The sequence below is a fragment of the Salmo trutta genome, chromosome 18 (assembly GCF_901001165.1).
Source record: "Salmo trutta chromosome 18, fSalTru1.1, whole genome shotgun sequence".
In the NCBI taxonomy this organism is placed as follows: domain Eukaryota; kingdom Metazoa; phylum Chordata; class Actinopteri; order Salmoniformes; family Salmonidae; genus Salmo; species Salmo trutta.
In genome coordinates this window covers 34,393,133-34,413,682 of record NC_042974.1, presented here as the reverse complement: position 1 = coordinate 34,413,682, position 20,550 = coordinate 34,393,133, and the positions used below count along the sequence as shown (strand labels likewise).

The following is a 20,550-nucleotide window of genomic DNA, read 5'->3' as shown; positions in this document are numbered from 1 at the left end:
TAGAAAATAGTACAAATAAAGAAAAACCCTGGAATGAGTAGGTGTCCAAACTTTTGACTGGAACTGCATATATTCTCAAATAAATAACTCATACAATTCTAAAACCTCACGTTTACAAGGCAATCATATCACAATAACGTATCTTCTGATCACAAAGGTCATCATTATGCATTCAGATAGGAAAATGGACATTTCTATAACTATGTGGGTGTCCTTGTGCAGCAATGTACAGTAATGGGTAAGTAGAGTGCAGGGCAGAAGGGTTGTGATCACTAGTGTAAAAGTTGGAGTTGACTGTGTGAGGGCGAGAGGCCGAAAGGACTGGAGCACTCCTATCAAGCAGGGCCCACATGTGGGTGCACTCGGAGAATCTCCATAGCTTGACCTGCATGTATTTATAGAACCCAAATTATATTGAGATCATTGCAAATGTTGGGCTTAACTCTCCTACAGCCCCAGTTGAATCACATGGAATATTCAACATATCAAACGTAAGGGTAAAGAGGACACTGCCTCGACAGACAAGGAAATTCTTGTTTGGATAAGTTACAATTGGTTACATGATTCCATGTGTGTTATTTTATAGTTTTGATGTCTTCACAATTATTCTACAATGTAGAAAAATTGTAAAATAAAGAAAAACCCTGGAATGAGTAGGTGTGTCCAAACTTTTGACTGGTACTGTATGTGCTTTCAATATGATACTGTAAATGTGTGTAGTGTTTATGTCTGTGCTCTTTTTCCACAGGCTGTCAGTTGTGCCGCTGAGTCTGGTAACTTTACAGCTCCTGTGTTTTTTTTAAAGCTTTTGTTTATTTTCGACTTTCTGATTTATTATTGGCCTAATCCAAACGCAACACAGCTGTTCAGCCAGGCAGAGGGGTGGGGGGAGGATTGCCAGGTCCTGCTGTGCTGAGCCATACTTTGCAACTACCCTATTTAATCATAATAGTGTGTTTGAATCTATATATTTGATGTATGCTCTACCCCTCACATTAACAGCTAGTGCTGTGAATGTATATAAGATGGTGAAGCCAGAGAGATACAAGGAAATACCATGAGAAACCCAGTATATTAGAAGAGCTATTCGCTATACCAACATCATGCTGCGTATTTATTTTATTTATCTATATATCACTGCGATTAAGGCCTAATTAAAAACAACATGTGGGTTGCCGGCTTGAATTGGAATCTTCCAGAGCCCAGTGTATTAAGCTTCAGTCTTTATTTGTCCATCGAAGGCTGAGGCATCTCTCCCAACCCAACTCATTCAGTAATAATCTAACATACTAGGGACTCTACACTCCACCACTCTAGCCAATTACAGTAAGGCCCTAGCGACTCCTGCCAGACTCTTTGAGACCAGGGGAGCAACTCTTAATAGAGCAGAGGGGGATTATGTGACTGACTGTCCCTGGGGTGGTAACACTTTAAAAAAAAACTTTATTCATATTCTATTTTGTTGTCAGAGGACAAGTGGTCTTGCTTTAGCCAGGGTCCTGCTTCCTATCAGTGACATGGTACTTAATCCTGTTCCTCTTTCATTTGGGGAGCCACAGAAGTGTGGGGAGCGGAGTAAGCTGCTTTACCCAGGCACAGGCAGCTCTCTCTCTCCAGGGCTGCATCTCAATTACCAAGAGTTTACTATGTTTCAGCTGCTGGGATGGAGAAAACCTGGAAAAGCAGACAGGCAGACAGCCCACTGGCATGATAATGATAGCTGGGTATGAAATCAACTGCTTATGGTTGAAAAAAATTGGCATTCACTACAAGACTATGATGCTTGCCTACAGAGCAGCAAGAGGAACTGCCCCTTCCTATCTTCAGGCTACCTATACTCAAACCCTACACCCCAACCCGAGCACTCCATTCTGCCACCTCTGGTCTCTTGACCTCCACCCCTTACGGGAGGGCAGCTCCCACTCAGCCCAGTCCAAGCTCTTCTCTGTCCTGGCACCCCAATGGTGGAACCAGCTTCCCCCTGAAGCTTGGAGAGCACAGTCCCTGCCTATCTTCCGAAAGCACCAAAAAAAACTACTTCTTCAAAGAGTATCTTAGATAATGCTTCCCTCCCCCCAAGAGGGATGTAAACAAATGTCTACACAACATTTGAGAGAAATAAGCTTTTGCATGTGGAACATTTCTGGGATCTTTTATTTTAGCTCATGAAACAACACTACATGTTGCCTTTATATTTTTGTTCAGTGTAGTTGCATGTGAGTTAGACCTCTATAATGGTAGCCCAGTGTGGGACAAGATCAAGGGATCCAAGAGCTCATGTCTGTCATCAGTGGTGGTCCACACTACATTGCAATTGGATGAGCTTTCATGTCATATTCTACTCTCCCCCCTCCATGATGCAATTCACCCCAAAAAGACCTGTCAATCCACAGGATAACCTGAGCGCTTAATACATTGGAAAATGTGTTTCTGCAAGAAAAGACAACATTGCATACATTTATTAGGGATGGACGCTAAATTCCAATACATGCACACTGCCACAGTCCTTTAAATGTATATAAAGTGTTGACATTGCAACGCTTGTCTCCCTGCTGTTTCGTGTATTATATTTTTTATTTTAGGATAAAAAAAACCATTGACAATTAAATGGGATGCCTTGTTCTGCATAATTTAAACATATACACAGTGGGAAAAGGAATGGCAATGCTTTAGACATTAGCCTCTTCATAACTCAACCACGCCCCCAACGCACCGCCTTCATGCAGCTTCAAAGGCCAAAAGTCCTCGTCGCGTGACAGCCTGCAAAGGGCACGAGAGGCATTCACAGTAAAGGAGGATGAGTGAAAAGGTGTGGTGGAGGGGGTAGGAGAAGGAAAAGGGGAGGGAGAAGACAGGAATAGAAACAAAGTGACTGCAGCACTGGCCTTGGTTTTGACAGAAGGAGCGTTGTCCTCCTGATTGTTACTCGTTTCCATTGTCTTTGACACAAAGTTTGTTTACACACACACACACACACACACACACACACACACACACACACACACACACACACACACACACACACACCTTAATTTGTAAATCGGGAGGTGCCGGAACAAAAACAGAGAGAGAGGGGGGTGACCTAGGGAGTTCAGAGGTTCTGGAACGCATGAGAAAAAGTGCCACAGAGCAGAGGCACTTACAGAAGTTGCACACATGGAGAACATTTTTAGTAGCCTAGGGTCTTAGAAAAATTTGGCCTTTCATAAACACATTTCATGCAATTCTAAGTAAATTTTACATGACTGCAGACTTTGGCATAATATTTTTTAATACCACACAAATGATAAAAATGGCAGGCTACTTGGACACCGACAAACTGAGCATCTGAGATCAATAAAAACGACCCTGCCTTAAATCCATCAATAGCCTAGACGTAGGTGTGTGGAGACACATATTGTAGGCTACAATACGAGGAAATTATAGTCCTAAAAATGCTTTCCAGTGTTACTGACTCACTCACCCAATGATGCACAGCTCACTCCCTGGTGATGGCTGAAGCACTCATGCCAAAAGCCTCTCTCCCCTTTTACTTTGTAAAACAATATTTGGAAGTTGATCAAATATTTTGGTAGCCTACAGCATAGTCTCCTATTTTCACCATGAGCCATTTGCTTTTCAACTTGTGTTTTCCCTCGATTGTATTTGAAATATTGTGAAAGGCCTGTTTTGTCTGCATGCGTTTTTTTCACTGACAGATTTGCTGCACGTTCCCGACTGTAGGCTATTTGTTGTTATTGGGCTACAATCCACAGCTAGGTTATTTTTTAAAAGAAGCTATTGATCCTCTGTAGCTAAATAATAGGCCTTCTCGTGGTGTAGTAGGCTGATCTGAATTATTTCATTTATTTCTGAACAGACAGCAGTAATTATATAACTTTGGCAAATATATTTAAATTTATCAAGGGTGCTGCAGTTGCTTCAGAGCCCTTCGTACAATTCTATAAGGAAATACATGATGAAGTGCAACACTGGAGAGATGAGTTGCAGGCTCACATCTATCAGAGCAGAGAGGGAGAGAGATCATATAAAGTTAATCTCATTGTAGTTATGTAAGAGACACTGGCCTGCTTCTCACGGAGCCACTGCCACGCGTTGGTCTCAAACATAGGTTACAATGTTGCACAAACCATAAACCCTGGCCGGCCCAAACCTTAGAATATTAGGCCGGAGCTGAAAATGTTCTTTTTCACATTACGTTTATTGTGGGGGCAGGATAATTAACGAATTGGCAACTCGGATGAACTTAGCGCTTTTGTTCGAATTTTAACATTGCAAAAATGTACAATTATTTGTCATGCAACTGAGAGTTACCGGATCCCGGCCAAATATTTCCAGAAACAAAACAGTCCAAAACAGAGTGGATCCAGCGCAAATTAAGCACGGCACACACAATATATACAAAAGTATGTGGACACACTTTCAAATTAGTGGATTCGGCTATTTTAGCAACGCTTGTTGCTGACAGGTGTATGAAATAGAGCACATGGCCATGCAATCTCCAGAGACAAACATTGGCATCATAATGGCCTTACTTTAGAGCTCAGTAACTTTCAACGTGGCCCAGTCATAGGATGCCACCTTTCCACCAAGTTAGTTAGTACAATTTTTGCCCTGCTAGAGCTGCCCGTCAACTGTAAGTGCTGTTATTGTGAAGTGGAAACGTCTAGGAGCAACGACGGCTCAGCCGCGAAGTGGTAAGCCACACAAGCTCACAGAACAGGACCGCTGAGTGCTGAAGCGTGTAAAAAGCGTCTGTCCTGGGTTGCAACATTCACTACAGAGTTCCAAACTGCCTCTGGAAGCAACATCAGCAGAAGAACTGTTCGTCGGGAGATTTATGAAATGGGTTTCCATGGCCGAGCAGCCGCACACAAGCCTAAGAATACCCTGCGCAATGCCAAACGTTGGCTGTGGGGTGGGGTAAAGCGCGGCACCATTGGATTCTGGAACAGTGGAAAAGCGTTCATCTGGCAGTCTGATGGACACATCTGTGTTTGGAGAATGCCAGGAGAACAGTAGCTGCCCCAATGCATATAGTGCCAACTGGTAAGTTATGTGGAGGAGGAATAACGGTCTGGGGCTGTTTTTCATGGTTCGTGCTAAGTCCCTTATTTCCAGTGAAGAGAATATTAATGCTACAGCATACAATGACATTCTAGATGATTCTGTGCTTCCAACCCCATCGAACACCTTTGGATGAACTGGAACGCCGACTGCGAGCCAGGCCTAATCGCCCAACATCAGTGCCTGACCTTACTAATGCTCGTGGCTGAATGGAAGCAAGTCCCCGCAGCAATATTCCAACATCTAGTAGAAAGCCTACCCAGAAGAGTGGAGGCTGTATTAGCAGCAAAGGGGGGACTAAATGTATATTAATGCCCATTATTTTGGAATGAGATGTTCGATGAGCACGTGTCCACATACTTTTGGTCATGAAGTGAGAGACATACAGTACCAGTCAAGTTTGGACACACCTACTTATTCAAGGATTTTCTTTATTTTTACTATTTTCTACATTGTAGAATAATAGTGAAGACATCAAAACTATGACATAACACATATGGAATCATGTAGTAACCAAAAAAAGTGTTAAACAAATCAAAATATATTTGAGATTCTTTAAAGTAGCCACCCTTTGCCTTGATGACAGCTTTGCACACTCTTGGCATTCTCTCAACCAGCTTCACCTGGAATGCTTTTCCAACAGTCTTGGAGTTCCCACCTACGCTGAGCACTTGTTGGCTGATTTTTTTCACTCTGCGGTCCAACTCATCCCAAACCATCGCAATTGGGTTAAGGTCAGGTGATTGTGGAGGCCAGGTCTTCTGATTTTTTTTTTTATTTAACCTTTATTTAACTAGGCAAGTCAGATAAGAACACATTTTTATTTACAATGATGGCCTAAGAACAGTAGGTTAACTGCCTTGTTCAGGGGAAAAATGACAGATTTCTACCTTGTCAGCTTGGGGATTCGATCTAGCAACCTTCCGGTTACTGGCCCAACGCACTGGACCAACTAGGCTACCTCTCCTTCTTGGGCAAATAGCCCTTTTTGACCTGGAGGTATGTTTTGGGTCATTGTCCTGTTGAAAAACAAATGATAGTCCCACTGAGCCCAAACCAGATGGGATGGCATATCGCTGCAGAATGCTTTTGTAGCCATGCTGGTTAAGTGTGCCTTGAATTCTAAATAAATCAGTGTCACCAGCAAAGCACCCCCACACCGTCACACCTTCTCCTCTATGCTTCACGGTGAGAACCACACATGCAGAGACCATCCGTTCACCTACTCTGCTTCTCACAAAGACACGGTGTCTGGAACCTAAAATCTCCAATTTGGACTCCAGACCAAAGGACAGATTTCCACCGGTCTACTGTCCATTGCCCGTGTTTCTTGGCCCAAGCAAGTCTCTTATTCTTATTGGTGTCCTTTAGTAGTGGTTTCTTTGCAGCAATTCGACCACAAAGGCCTGATTCAGTCTCCTCTGAACAGTTGATGTTGAGATGTCTGTTTATTTAACTTTTATTTAACTAGGCAAGTCAGTTAAGAACACATTCTGTTACTTGATCTCTGTGAAACATTTATTTTGTCTGCAATCTGAGGTGCAGTTAATTGTTGATTTCTGAGGCTGGTAACTCTAATGAACTTTTCCTCTGCAGTAGAGGTAACTCTGTCTTTCTTTCCTGTGGCGGTACTCATGAGAGCCAGTTTCATCATAGCGCTTGATGGTTTTTGCGACTGCACTTGAAGAAACTTTAAAAGTTCTTGAGATTTTCCAGATTGACTGACCTTCATGTCTTAAAGTAATGTCTTAAAGTAATGATGGACTGTCGTTTGAGCTGTTCTTGCCATCATACGGACTTGGTCTTTTACAAAATAGGGCTATCTTCCGTTTACCAACCCTACCTTGTAACAACACAACTGATTGGCTGAAACGCATTAAGGAGGAAAGCAATTCCAGAAATTAACTTTTAATTTCTTTAGCACTATTGGTTACTACATTATTTCATGTGTTATTTCATAGTTTGATGTCTTCACTATTATTCTACAATGTAGAAAACAGTAAAAGAAAAACCCTGGAATGAGCAGGTGTGTCCAAACTTTTTATATATATATATATATATATATATATATATATATATATATATATATATATGTGTGTGTGTGTGTGTGTGTGTGTGTGTGTGTGTATATATATATATACACATATACACACACACACACACACACACACACACACACATACATATATATATATATATATATATATATATATGTGTGTGTGTGTGTGTATATACACACACACACACACACACACACACACACACACACACACACACACACACACACACACACACACACACACACATATATATATATATATATATATATATATGTGTGTGTGTGTGTGTGTGTGTGTATATATACACACACACACACACACACACACACACAAGCACCTTTCCCCACGGGCCAACAGTGTCAATACTTTGTGCATGGAACACGGCCGCGCCAAAGAAAATAATAAAAACATATTGGTCAGGATAATAAATTTTTTTACAAAAATTGGCATTTGACATGATGATTCTCTATTGCCATTTTGGGGGAGGTAGGGGGACCAAGGTTCTTCTTTTGAGTTCATATTCAAGTTCTCTCCTGTTTTTCCTCTGGTGTACATCTTTTTTTCCCGATAAAAAAAGTTCACACTTTTGTGATTTGCGTGTGCTGTTCCTCGTCAAAAGGTTCATTTTCCGGATCAGAGTCAGTGGTGTCGGAATATCGATAATGGTCAGGCTCATTGTCGCTAACGTCCGGAGTGACTGATGTCGAAGTACTCACCTCGGAATTCAAAGAATCTTCCACGGTTTTTGTGAAATACAACTTCACCTAAAGCAGCATGAGAGAAAGGGTAAGCCATAATCAGAAAAGGGAACCTTGTAAAAGATTTAAAGATTTGTATTACCTTCCTCATTAATTAAACCACGATAATCCATTACAACCATTAGCTTGAATGGCTCACCTTGAAATTAGGTGAGAAGTAGCGGTTAGCTTTGTCTTTGTTGGCCTTGTCCAGGTCATTCTTGGTCAGCGCGAGGATGAGGTAGTCCCCCTCACTGTCTTTGCTGCTGTCCCTGCGCTTGGCGCTCTGGGGGGGCTGGGCATAGGGAGGGGGGCCGCCCGGGGGCTGGTTCTGGACCCCTTCCATGTCGTTCACCACCACCGACCCGTTCTCCACCTTCTCCATGCTCTCCTCCGATGGCCCGGGAATGAAGAAGGTGTTAACCCAGAAGTGGAACATCTTATCCTGAATAGTGGAGGGAGAGGGTGAAGTACTGACTAACTGTAATGGAGTCTGTCTGAAGATCATCGTGGTTATATTCACCACGCTAATGCCGGGTTTAGAAAAACTAAACAATTACAGTACATAGGTATAAAAATCCTCAATTATTCATAGTAAGATGATTCAACACATTTCCAGGTAAGCTAGCTAATTATAACTTCCGAGTGCTGTTTATAACTTTTGTTCATTAGGATGATCATCAGGACGATCATGTATGATACAATAGAAGACAAACAATAAAACACTAGGGATGGGCACGGTTATTCGAATATCTGAAAGGACGTTAGTATTACTTGAGTATTAATATACCAAAAAGTATATAAAAAAAACCGCCTATTTTAACAATAAAAAGAGTCTAAAATATATATATATATGTATGTGACATTGCTGCATAGCCTACAAGGATAGACATTTACATTAAACATTTTCGTAAAACAACAATTGAGAGTTTTTTTGAGTGCGCCCCATAAAAAAAAGAGGCACCACTAGCCTTCACACGTGTAGCTTGTTCGTCAGTCAATCAAAGCGGCGCTACAGTCAGAGGCTCCATGTGTAGCAAGTGGGAGACTTCGAATCAATTCATTACGTTAGATAAATGAGAAGAAGTAGGCTATAATGATCAACCAACTCAGGGGTTTGTCTGGGGCCAAGTTAACCTCCCTTTTCATGTAAGAAAGTCATGACCATCATGCCTTTAAAGATAGAGGATAATTTTGTACATTTATTAAACAGTGAGTTTGACAAATTACAGTCCCCTTGCTTAGGAGGTCCAGGACCCCGGATAATTTTTTATGTAGGACTGAGGTCAGTTCTGGTGACTTTAAAAACGGACATTCTACTCCCAAAATGTATGAAAATAAAATGCTGACACCATCTAAAATACAATTTCCACCTACAGAAATGGGCCCAATAACATATTGGTAAACATTTTAATATAATTTAACATATTGGACCATGCATATAGCCTATGCATGGTCTATATTATCAGATACACTATTAGCAATAAGCATGAGTAAGACATTTAAAATGTGTTAACCCTCGCAAGGCTGCTGTCCCAAACGGCATCCCTAGACGCGTTTACGGACATATTCAATCGCTCCCTATTCCAGTCTGCTGTCCCCACATGCTTTAAGATGGCCACCATTGCTCCTGTACTCAAGGCGGCAAAGATAACTGAACAAAATTACTATCGCACCATAGCACTCACTTCTGTCATCATGAAGTGCTTTGAGAGACTAGTCAAGGATCATATCACCTCCACCTTACCGGCCACCTTAGACCCACTTCAGTTTGCATACCGCCCCAACAGGTCCACAGACAACGCAATCACCATCACACTGCCCTATCCCATCTGGACAAGAGGAATACCTATGTAAAAATGCTGTTCATTGACTACAGCTCAGCATTCAACACCATAGTACCCTCCAAACTCATCATTAAGCTTGAGGCCCTGGGTCTCAACCCCACCCTGTGCAATTGGGTCCTGGACTTTGACGGGCCGCCCCCAGGTGGTGAAGGTAGGAAACAACATCTCCACTTCGCTGATCCTCAACACTGGGGCCCCACAAGGGTGCAGGCTCAGCTACCTCCTGTACTCCCTGTTCACCCATGACTGCGTGGCCATGCACGCCTCCAACTCAAATCATCAAGTTTGCAGATGACACAACAGTAGTGGGCTTGATTAACAACAACGACGAGGCAGCCTACAGGGAGGAGGTGAAGGCACTCGGAGTGTGGTGTCAAGAAAACAACAGCTCACTCAACATCAACAAAACAAAGGAGATGATCGTGGACTTCAGGAAACAGCAGAGGGAGCACCCAACTACCCACATCCACGGGACAGCAGTGGAGAAGGTGGAAAGTTAAGTTCCTCTGTGTACACATCACGGACAAACTGAAATGGTCCACCTACACAGACAGTGTGGTGAAGAAGGCGCAAAAGCACCTCTTCAACCTCAAGAGGTTGAATACATTTGGCTTGTCACCCAAAACCCTCAAACTTTTACAGATGCACAATTGAGAGCATCCTGTCAAGCTGTATCACCGCCTGGTACGGCAACTGCACCGTCCACAACCACAAGGCTCTCCAGAGGGTGGGGGGGTCTGCACAACACATCACCGGGGGCAAACTATCAGGGAGGTAAAAAAGATAATTAAGGACAACAACCACCTGAGCCACTCCATGTTCACCCCACTACCATCCAGAAGGCGAGGTCAGTACAGGTGCATCAAAGCTGGGACCGAGAGACTGAAAAACAACTTCTATCTCAAGGCCATCAGACTGTTAAACAGCCATCACTAACACAGTAGAAGCTGCTGCTTACATACAGACTTGAAATCATTGGCCACTTTAATAAATGGATAACTAGTCACTTTAAATAATGTCACTTTAATAATGTTTACATATCTTGCATTACTCATCCCATATGTATATACTGTATCTTATACCATCTATTGCATCTTGCCTATGCCGCTCGGTCATTGCTCATCCATATATTTATATGTACATATTCTTATTCCATCCCTTTAGATTTGTGAGTATTAGGTAGTTGTGGAATTGTTAGATTACTTGTTAGATTTTACTGCACTGTCGGAACCAGAAGTACGAGCATTATGCTACACTCACATTAACATCTGCTAACAATGTGTATGTGACCAATAAAAATTTATTTGATTTGATCCAACACCTGTAGCCCAACTGATGCAGAATAGTGACTGTAAATAAATATGCTGAACCATGGGGTTTATCCATCTGCATTTACCCCATTGGACACAACATCCGGATTGTTGTAATTATTATTAATTTAAATAATTATTCTTCACTCAAAACATTCCATTTTTTACAAAGTATGAAATTGCCCTTTTAAAATGACATTGCCCCTTTTAAGAGCTCTGTTGCGCAGCTGTGCCTAAACCATGCTTGTTACTCTGGTTGCAATATATATATACATAGTAGCAATGTAAAACTGGGATCCCATCTTAACAAATGCCAAACCTGCTTTCAAAATACATTTGCCAAAACTGCTTTTAATTTTTTTTCATACGACTGAATTAAGAATTGTTGTGTATTAACTGCTTGTCAGAATACATGTTTCCCTCCCTCCTGGCTCTCGCAACTTGAATGCGCCTCAAGGAATATTTATCACGCATAGAACACACCGACTAGGTAAATAGGTAAACTATTCTACTATGAGGTTGTCTGATTTTGTTTGAATAACATTACATGGCAAAAATCAGTGGTGTAAAGCACATAAGTAAAAATACTTGAAAGACTACTTAAGTAGTTTTTTGGGGGTATCTGTACTTTACTATTTATATTTTTGACAACTTTTACTTCACTACATTTCTAAAGAAAATGATGCCCTTTTTAACACCATACATTTTCCCTGACACCCAAAATAACCCATTACATTGTGAATGCTTAGTAGGACATGAAAATGGTCTAATTCACAAACTTATCAAGAGAACACCCCTGGTCATCCCTACTGCCTATCTTCTGGCTGACTCACTAAACACATGCTTCGTTTGTAAATGTCTGAGTGTTGGAGTGTGCCCCTGGCTATCCGTAAATTTGCTGTCTGGTTTGCTTAATATAAGGAATTTTTTATTATTTACACTTTTACTTTTGATACTTCAGTATAATTAAAACCAAATACTTTTAGACTTTTACTCAAGTAGGATTTTACTGGGTGACTTTCACTTTTCCTGAAGTCATTTTCTATTAAGGTATCTTCACTTTTACTCAAGTATGACAATTGGGTACTTTTTCCACCACTGGCAAAAATAGCAGCACTGGAAAGTTACACCATGAGTGATAAAGTATAGGCTTCGAATTACTTTGCCAGCAGCTACAGTAGGCTACATACATACTGCTGTTGGAGTTGAGCGCTGCTTTGGTGCGCATCAACAATCATTCATGTTAGTTCAGTTGACACAGAATAAGAGAAAATAAAATATTTGAGAATACAATTATTTGGGAACAGACATGCTTCTGTCTGTAGTAGGCTATGTCATCTCCAAACCAGACCCCTACCCCCCAGAGATTTTTATTGCGGCTGTACACTGATCTCAAAAACAACCTCTCCAGAATCCATATGATGGAAATCCGTAGCAGTTATGGGGAACTTTAACCCCTGGGTAGGCTGTTGTTTCATATGTTGTAGACAAGTATGGGGAGAACAGGGAAATAAGCCTCAATTAGCCTTGCCTCTTTAGCTAGCTAGCTGGCTAACTTAGCAGGCTATTGTAACTAGCTAACTTCAAGACAGGCCCTACCAGATAGTATGATAGATAACCTATGCCAGCAACAAGTTTGTCTAAGTAGCGCGAGTCGGTTTAGCTACTTTCTCTCTCACTCTGTGCCACACAGTCTGTCACACACACCCGCCCCTCCCGCTGATACAAGCAGAGCACCGGCTCTCTCGAGTCGCGGGATTAAAAAATATGTATACTTTCTTTAAAACATGTATTTCGACTCTGCGCATATCGGTAAAAATATGAAATATTATTAAAATAGTGAAATCATTTAAAATGCTCATCTCTATTAACCACAATTCATTGAAAAAACAGCAATTGAAAACGGCTGAAGCCAAGGAAATCCAGGGGGAAACTAGGGACACTCATGTGATGGGTGGAACAAACCAACCTTCTTCATCATTTTGTTTTGCTTGTGAAAGAACTCCACTTTGATGTCTCCACACACGGGCAGCGGTTGGGGAAACTCAAATAGCATGTGCTTTTCTTCCCTCCGTGTGTGAGCCGGGTTGGACGTGTGGATCTTGACTTTAAGTTGATACACCACAAACTGAGGATCTAGAGAGGCGTGAGTGTTTCAGAGACAAAAGGGTAACAGAGGTAGAGAAAGAACAAGACCGTATACAAATGTTAGTTTCTTGGAGTTGCTGCCATGTCCACATTAAAGAACAGTTGGACAGTTAAAGAAAACCCTAGTTGTGAGTTCTTGAAAACAGTGTAATCCCATAAAGGAGTGAGGGAAAGAACCAGACCACAAATAACACCCAAAAAGAACCAAAACCAAAGCCATGGGACCCTATTCTGATGACTGTTGCGATTCCGTCAATAACAAACGGACTGCATTACATTTGTGAGAGTTTTAAACTACTCATAAAGGGAGTAGGGTGGTTGGTTGGTCTTTATATGCCGCCACACTGCAATGTCTTAACACTACACCTTCTTCTAGCCTTCACTAGAAGAGCATCTACCTAGTTCTTGTTGGGACTGGGTCCAGATGAACAGTATATGAGGGAAGTACATCAAAATGGATGAAAGGCTCATTTACCCCAATGCCAATTCCCTTTCTTGAAACCCAGAGGGATCGGCTCGCTCCTGTTTTTAATGGTACTGTCCCCTTACAGAGAGAAAGAAGGAGATTAACACACAGCCTGGCTGGGCTGGCACTTTGCTGGGCCTTCAGAACACAGCAGGAACACTTCTATCAGTAAATATATAGGCAACTGCCAAAATAAGGGAAACACTTCAGTAAATGAGGGATACAAAGTATATTGAAAGCAGGTGCTTCCACACAGGTGTGGTTCCTGAGTCATGTATAAAAATGCTGGGCAGGCCATTATTTTGGTTACCATGGCTATACCTCCATAGAATGACAATTCCACCATCCACAGGGCACGAGTGGTCACTGAATAGTTTGATGAGCATGAAAACTATGTAAACCATGTCCTGGCCATCTCAGTCAACAGATCTCAACCCAATTGAACACTTATGGGAGATTCTGGAGCCGCACCTGAGTTTTCCACCAACAAAACATCAAATTATGGAATTTCTCGTGGAAGAAAGATGTAGCATCACTCCAATAAAGTTCCAAACACTTGTAGAATCTATGCCAAGATGTATCGAGGCTGTTCTGGCTCGTGGTGGCCCAACGCCGTATTGAGAAGACACTTTATATTGGAGTTTATTTTATTTTGGCAGTTACCTGTATATGCTAGATTATCAATTATGTACATACGCAGCCACACATCTAGAAACAACATACTTGGCATTCAAATGGAGATCACTCAAAACTAGTCAACAAGACACAGGACACATGGTGCGGTACATTAATAATTCACAGAAAGAAAAAAAACGTGGGAACTTCAGACTAACGTTAGATAGTCCAAGAACGTCTCAAATCCCCATTGCAGAAGGCTGCATCTAGCCTGTTTGTTTCTAAAATGTGCATTCACCAATGAGAAATGTCTTATATGTTAGTATTATATGCTAGTCCCATTGAAAGTCTAGTTTTCTCCAAATTAGCTTCTCACTCAATACACCTCAGCATTTAGCTGACACTTTAGATTGAGTGCTAACAAGTAACATGATGTAACTATCTAGGTCTACGTAAAAAGGGAACATCAAACTCAGAATAGGGCCCTCTTTAGGGAGTGTTAGAGGGAAAGAGAAGGGTGAGTGCAGAGCAGTTGAGCACATTCAGGTGTTAGATGAGAACATCACAGAGAACTCAAGGAGGAAACAAGTGACGCATTGATAAACACCAAAAGGAAAGATGATCTGTGACTCAGGCACATTAAACCAGAAATAGGACCAAAATGGAAAAATATTCAAATAATTGTTTCACAGAGTTTAGCCAAGCAAAATACATACAGTAGCTGCACATGCATAGCAATGCACATATTCAATTAGATGAAAGACATAGGATAGATCATTTGAGTTGTTTGACTAAAGATTGGTGGTGAAAATCTGTCTACTTGAGCTAGGAGTTGTGCGAACAAACTTGTGCAGTTTCTGAAAATCCTTGAACATCAATAATAAATGCAGTTCTTTTACAAGAAGAGCAAGTATTGAGAATAAAAAAACGATAAAAAATAATCTCTGTGAGAGGTCCTTGGTGACTTGTTATTTTGAAACAAATTGAGATGTACTGCATTCATCCTCTGAACTGCAGAAAATAACATACAATTCGGATACGCAGGTAAAACCCAGCCTTGATGAATGCAGCTGAGAGTAGAGATTGTCATCTATTTTGTCTCTCATTAATAACTAACCATCTTTCTTAAAGAGCACAAGCAACTGATCAAGAGCTTGGCTTCAATGTAAAGTATATAATGACTCTCTACTAACGTGGGTGACCGAATGCACACTCAGAGCCTGCCAATTCGTTTAAAGAGTTACGCCCTGGGTCAGAGGTGAAGTTAAACATGAAAGTGACTCACTGCAGGTGCCTCCGCTGAACATTGGCAGCGTCTCAAACACCATTTTATGGAAGAGCAGAGCCACTGGCTTGTAGTCCAGCTTGTTCTTCAGCAGGTGGCTGTAGTAGTACACATAGCGCCGTTGGCTCGGGATTGTCACTCCCTGAAAAGAAAAACAACAAAAAACAGTCAATGCTAGGGAATTAACTCATCATTTAATAATTACCACACAGTTGGATATACAGATTGTAAAAAATATAAAATATGTCTTGGAAATTAAGTATTGAGATCAAGGCAGGTCTAGGACAAAACAAAGAAGATCTAGACCTATTCTGCTTTTATGAGATTTCACGCACTGAGTACTAGCGTAGTCTCCAACCATGGCAAGTCACTGACCTTCTTGTCCCTTGTCCGCACTTCCCCATAGAAGTCGAGGGCCTCCTGGGGCTCTTGGAACTTGCTGCGGTGCAGGAGGTAGGCGCAGATCATCACCCCAGTGCGGCCCTTCCCTGCCTTGCAGTGGATGGCCGCCACATGATTGTCATCCTCGCTCAGCCACTGGTCCAGATCTTCACAGAATGGCTTGATGAGTTCTAGCTGAGGTGGATTGTGGTCTTCAAAGGGGTACTGTGCAACTGGAGGGTGGAGAGAGAAAAATAGAAATAAATACACAAAGTTCCCTTTCAGCCACCTGGCTCTAAAAACTTAAATGTGATAGGTGACAGTGAAGTGTCAGGGATGTTTTTGATGGCGTACCTCTGCAGTTAAATTTGGCAGCATCATAGTGTCGTTCTACACAACTGAAATGGGAAGGATTTCAGTCAGTGGTCATGAAGGAGCAATTCATTTGTAAACAAAACATTGAAATTAGCATGTAAGCGTTTTGTGGTATACTTACAGATTGTAAATCTTATAATGGCTTTTATGTTTTGAGTCAAGAAACCTGTTGAGGCGCAGTTACATTCAGAACATTATACAACTACAGAAATTGACAATGTAATGCATGTAATGACACGCTACAAAATAGACAACGGCGCAAAATATTTGACACTACACCTCAGGATACTTTATGAACTTGTATTGTTTTGTCTAATGTTAGTCACAAAATACATTCTAGACGCAATCATTACAGATTCCTCACCAGACGAGGTCATGAGCGGCCATTACTCACCGTACAACGTCGTCTATATTGTTTCTGTACACTCCTTCGAGTCGTTCTGCAGGAAAGCCCATAGCAATGATGTTTGGATAGATATCTGTGGTCACCAGTGGGTCAAGGACACATAAAACATACATAGAAGAAAATCCTATATATATACACACACACACACACACACACACACACACACACACACACACACACAGAACAAAAATATAAAACGCAACAATTTCACCAATTTACACTTCATAGAAGGAAATCAGTCTATTAAAATAAATTCAATAGGCCTTAATCTATGGATTTCACATGACTGGGAAGGAGCAGAGCCATGGGTGGGCCTGGGAGGGCATAAGGAAAGGGGCCCATCCACTTCAGAGCAATGCTCACCCACTGGGGAGCCAGGCCCAGCCAATAACAAGAGTTTTTCCCCACAAAAGGTCTTTATTACAGACAGAAATACTCCTCAGTTTCATCAACTGTCTGGGTGGCTGGTTTCAGACGATCCCCCAAGTGAAAAAGCCAGATGTGGAGGTCTTGGGCTGGTGTGGTCACACGTGGTCTGTGATTATGAGGCCAGTTGGACATACTGCCAAATTCCATAAAATGACTTAGTCAGATTATGGTAGAAAAATGAACATTACATTTTCTGGCAACAGCTCTGGAGAACATTCCTGCAATCAGCATGCCAATTGCACGATCCCTCAACTTGAGACATCTGTGGCATTGTGGTGTTTGACAAAACTGCACATTTTAGAGTGGCCTTTTGTCCCCAGCACAAGGTGCACCTGTGTAATGTTCATGCTGTTAAATCAGTTTCTTGATATGCCACACCCGTCAGGTGGATGGATTATCTAGGCAAAGGAGAAAAGCTCACTAACAGGGATGTAAACAATTTTGTGCACAAAATTGAGAAATAAGCTTTTTGTGCATATGGAACATTTCTTGGATCTTTTATTTCTGCTCATGAAACATGGGACCAACACTTTACATGTTGAGTACACACACACACACACACACACACACACACACACAACCAGTACCAGTCAAAAGTTGACACCTACTCATTCAACAGATTCTTAATTTTTTAAACAATTTTCTACATTCTAGAATAATATTGAAGACCTCAACTATGAAATAACACATATGGAATCATGTAGTAACCAAAAAAGTGTTAAACAAATCTTAATATAATTTACATTCTTCAAAAGAGCCACCCTTTGACTTGATGACAGCTTTGCACTCTTGGCACTCTCAACCAGCTTCACCTGGAATGTTTTCCAACAGTCGAGGGAGTTCCCACATATGCTGAGCAATTGTTGGCTGCTTTTCCTTCACTCTGCGGTCCAACTCAACCCAAACCATCTCAACTGGGTTGAGGTCGGGTGATTGTGGAGGACAGGTCATTTGATGCAGCAATCCACCACTCTCCTTCTTGGTCAAATAGCCCTTACATAGACTGGAGGTGTGTTTTGGGTAATTGTCCTGTTGAAAAACAAGTGATAGTCCCACTAAGTGCAAACCAGATGGGATGGTGTATCGCTGCAGAATGCTGTGGTAGCCATGATTTGCCTTGAATTATAAATAAAACACTGACAGTGTCACCAGCAAAGCACCCCAACGCTCACTGTGAGAACCACACATGCGGAGATCATCCGTTCACCTAATCTGCGTCTCACAAAGACACAGCGGTTGGAACCAAAAACCTCAAATTTGGACTCATCAGACCAAAGCACAGATTTCCACCAGTCTAATGTCCATTGCTCGTGTTTCTTGGCCCAAGCAAGTCTCTTATTCTTATTGGTGTCCTTTAGTAGTGGTTTCTTTGCAGCATTTGACCATGAAGGCCTGATTCACACAATCTCCTCAGAACAGTTGATGTTGAGATGTGTCTGTTACTTGAACTCTGAAGCATTTATTTGGGCTGCAATTTGTGAGGCTGGTAACGGTAATGAACTTATCCTCTGCAGCCGAAGAAACTCTGGGTCTTCCTTTCCTCTCGCGGTCCTCAAGAGAGCCAGTTTCATCATAGCGCTTGGTGGTTTTTGCAACTGCACTTGAATAAACTTTCACATTTCTTGATATTTTCCAGATTGACTGACCTTCATGTCTTTTTTATTTGAGCTGGTCTTGCCATCACATGGACCTGGTCTTTTACCAAATAGGGCTATATTCTGTTTACCAGCCCTACCTTGTAACAACACAACTGATTGGCCCAAATTCCAGAAATTAACTTTTAATGCACAACTGTTAATTGAAATGCATTCCAGATGACTACCTCATGAAGCTGGTTGAGAGAATGCAAAGAGTGTGCAAAGCTGTCATCAAGGCAAAGGGTGGCTACTTTGAAGAATCTCAAATATAAGATATATTTTGATTTCTTTGATGTGGCTTGTACACCATCACAATAAATCATTTATTTTAAGCAGGTCTAAAGAAGCATAATATGAAGAAAATGTAGCCCATTTCAGAAGAACATATTCTGAGTCGTATTTACTGTATTATTTAGTATATGTAAAAAAAACAGTAATACCAGTGCTTAATTTGGGGGGGGGGGGGGACGACCTGGGGAGCTCTGAGGGACCAGAACGCATGACAACAAAAAGAGAATAAAAACAACTTATAATATCGCAATTGCGTAGTGGCATTGAGCAGTAGAATTGAGGCACTTAAAGAAGTTGCACACATTTTTAGTAGCCTAGGATCCCGGAAAAATGTGTCCTTTTTATAAACACATTTCATGCAATTAACATGACTGGAGACTAGCAGAATCTTTTTTAATAAAGCACAAATGATATAAATGACGGAGTACTTTGACACTGAACTCAATAAAAACGACCTTGTCTTAAATCCATCAATGGCCTAGGCCAAGGTGTGCGTGCAGAGACACATTGTAGGCTACAATATGAGGAGGAAATTATTGTCCTAAAAATACTTTCCAGTTTCACTGACTCACCCAATGATACACAGCTCACTCGCCGGTGATGGCCAAAGCGTTCTTGCCAAAAGCTTATTTCTCTCTTATTTTACTTTGTAAAACAATATTTGGAAGTTCATAAAATATTCATTGTGCAATCGTGTGTGAAAACAGTTTGACTGCCTAATATATAAAAGCCGATCCCAGCTTTCTCCTGCCGCTACATTAAAAATCGATAAATTCTTTAAAAAAAGTAACTGCGCGGGCATCCCGAGAGACGCAGCGGTGTAAGGCACTGGAGGCGTTACCACAGACCCGGGTTCATTCCCCAGGCTGTGCCACAACCGGCCGTGGACGGGAATCGCATAGGACGGCGCACAATTGACCCAGCGTCGTTCGGGTTAGGCCGGTGGTGCTTTACTTTGCTCATTGCACTCTAGCGACTCGTTGCGGCGGGCCGGGTGCCTGAAGGCTGACCCCAGTCGAACAGTGTTTCCTCCGACATATTGGTGCAGCTGGCTTCAAGGTTAAGCTGGCGGGTGTTAAGGAGCACGGTTAGGCGGGTCATGTAGCCTACTGGTTAGGCGGGAGGCAGGTAGCCAAGTGGTTAGAGCATTGGACTTGTAACCGAAAGGTTGCAAGATCGAATCCCCCGACAAGGTAAAAATCTGTCATTCTGCCCCTGAACAAGGCAGTTTACCCCACTCTTCCTAAGCCTTCATTGAAAATAAGAATTTGTTCTTAACTAACTTGCCTAGTTAAATAAAGGTAAAATAAAACTGTTTCGGAGGACGCATAACTCAACCTTCACCTCTCCCGAGCCCGTTGGGGAGTTCCCAGCGATGAGACAAGATTAAGCAATCGCTTTCTTCTGGCCACTCTTCTGTAAAGCCCAGTTCTGTGGAGTATATGGCTTAAAGTGGTCCTATGGACAGATACTCCAATCTCCGCTGTGGAGCTTTG

At 41.8% G+C, this 20,550-nt stretch overlaps 1 protein-coding gene across 2 annotated transcripts in view; it reads right to left on the bottom strand.

Moving 5' to 3' along the window:
• Positions 1–2,427: 2,427 nt before the first annotated feature.
• Positions 2,428–20,550, bottom strand: part of LOC115153219 (phosphatidylinositol 3,4,5-trisphosphate 3-phosphatase and dual-specificity protein phosphatase PTEN) — a 31,856-nt gene continuing 13,733 nt past the window's right edge. Inside the window, exons 2-11 of one of the 2 annotated variants that reach the window (XM_029698428.1) lie at positions 16,686–16,770; positions 16,413–16,457; positions 16,271–16,314; positions 15,911–16,149; positions 15,536–15,677; positions 13,645–13,713; positions 12,991–13,157; positions 8,025–8,309; positions 7,433–7,891; positions 2,428–3,027 (exon numbers count right to left, since the gene is read on the bottom strand). In XM_029698428.1, the coding sequence (XP_029554288.1) occupies positions 7,706–7,891; positions 8,025–8,309; positions 12,991–13,157; positions 13,645–13,713; positions 15,536–15,677; positions 15,911–16,149; positions 16,271–16,314; positions 16,413–16,457; positions 16,686–16,770 (1,262 nt within the window). In that variant the 3' untranslated portion in view covers positions 2,428–3,027; positions 7,433–7,705. The remainder of the gene's footprint in view (positions 3,028–7,432; positions 7,892–8,024; positions 8,310–12,990; positions 13,158–13,644; positions 13,714–15,535; positions 15,678–15,910; positions 16,150–16,270; positions 16,315–16,412; positions 16,458–16,685; positions 16,771–20,550) is intronic. The other variant, XM_029698429.1, reaches the window with a different exon arrangement.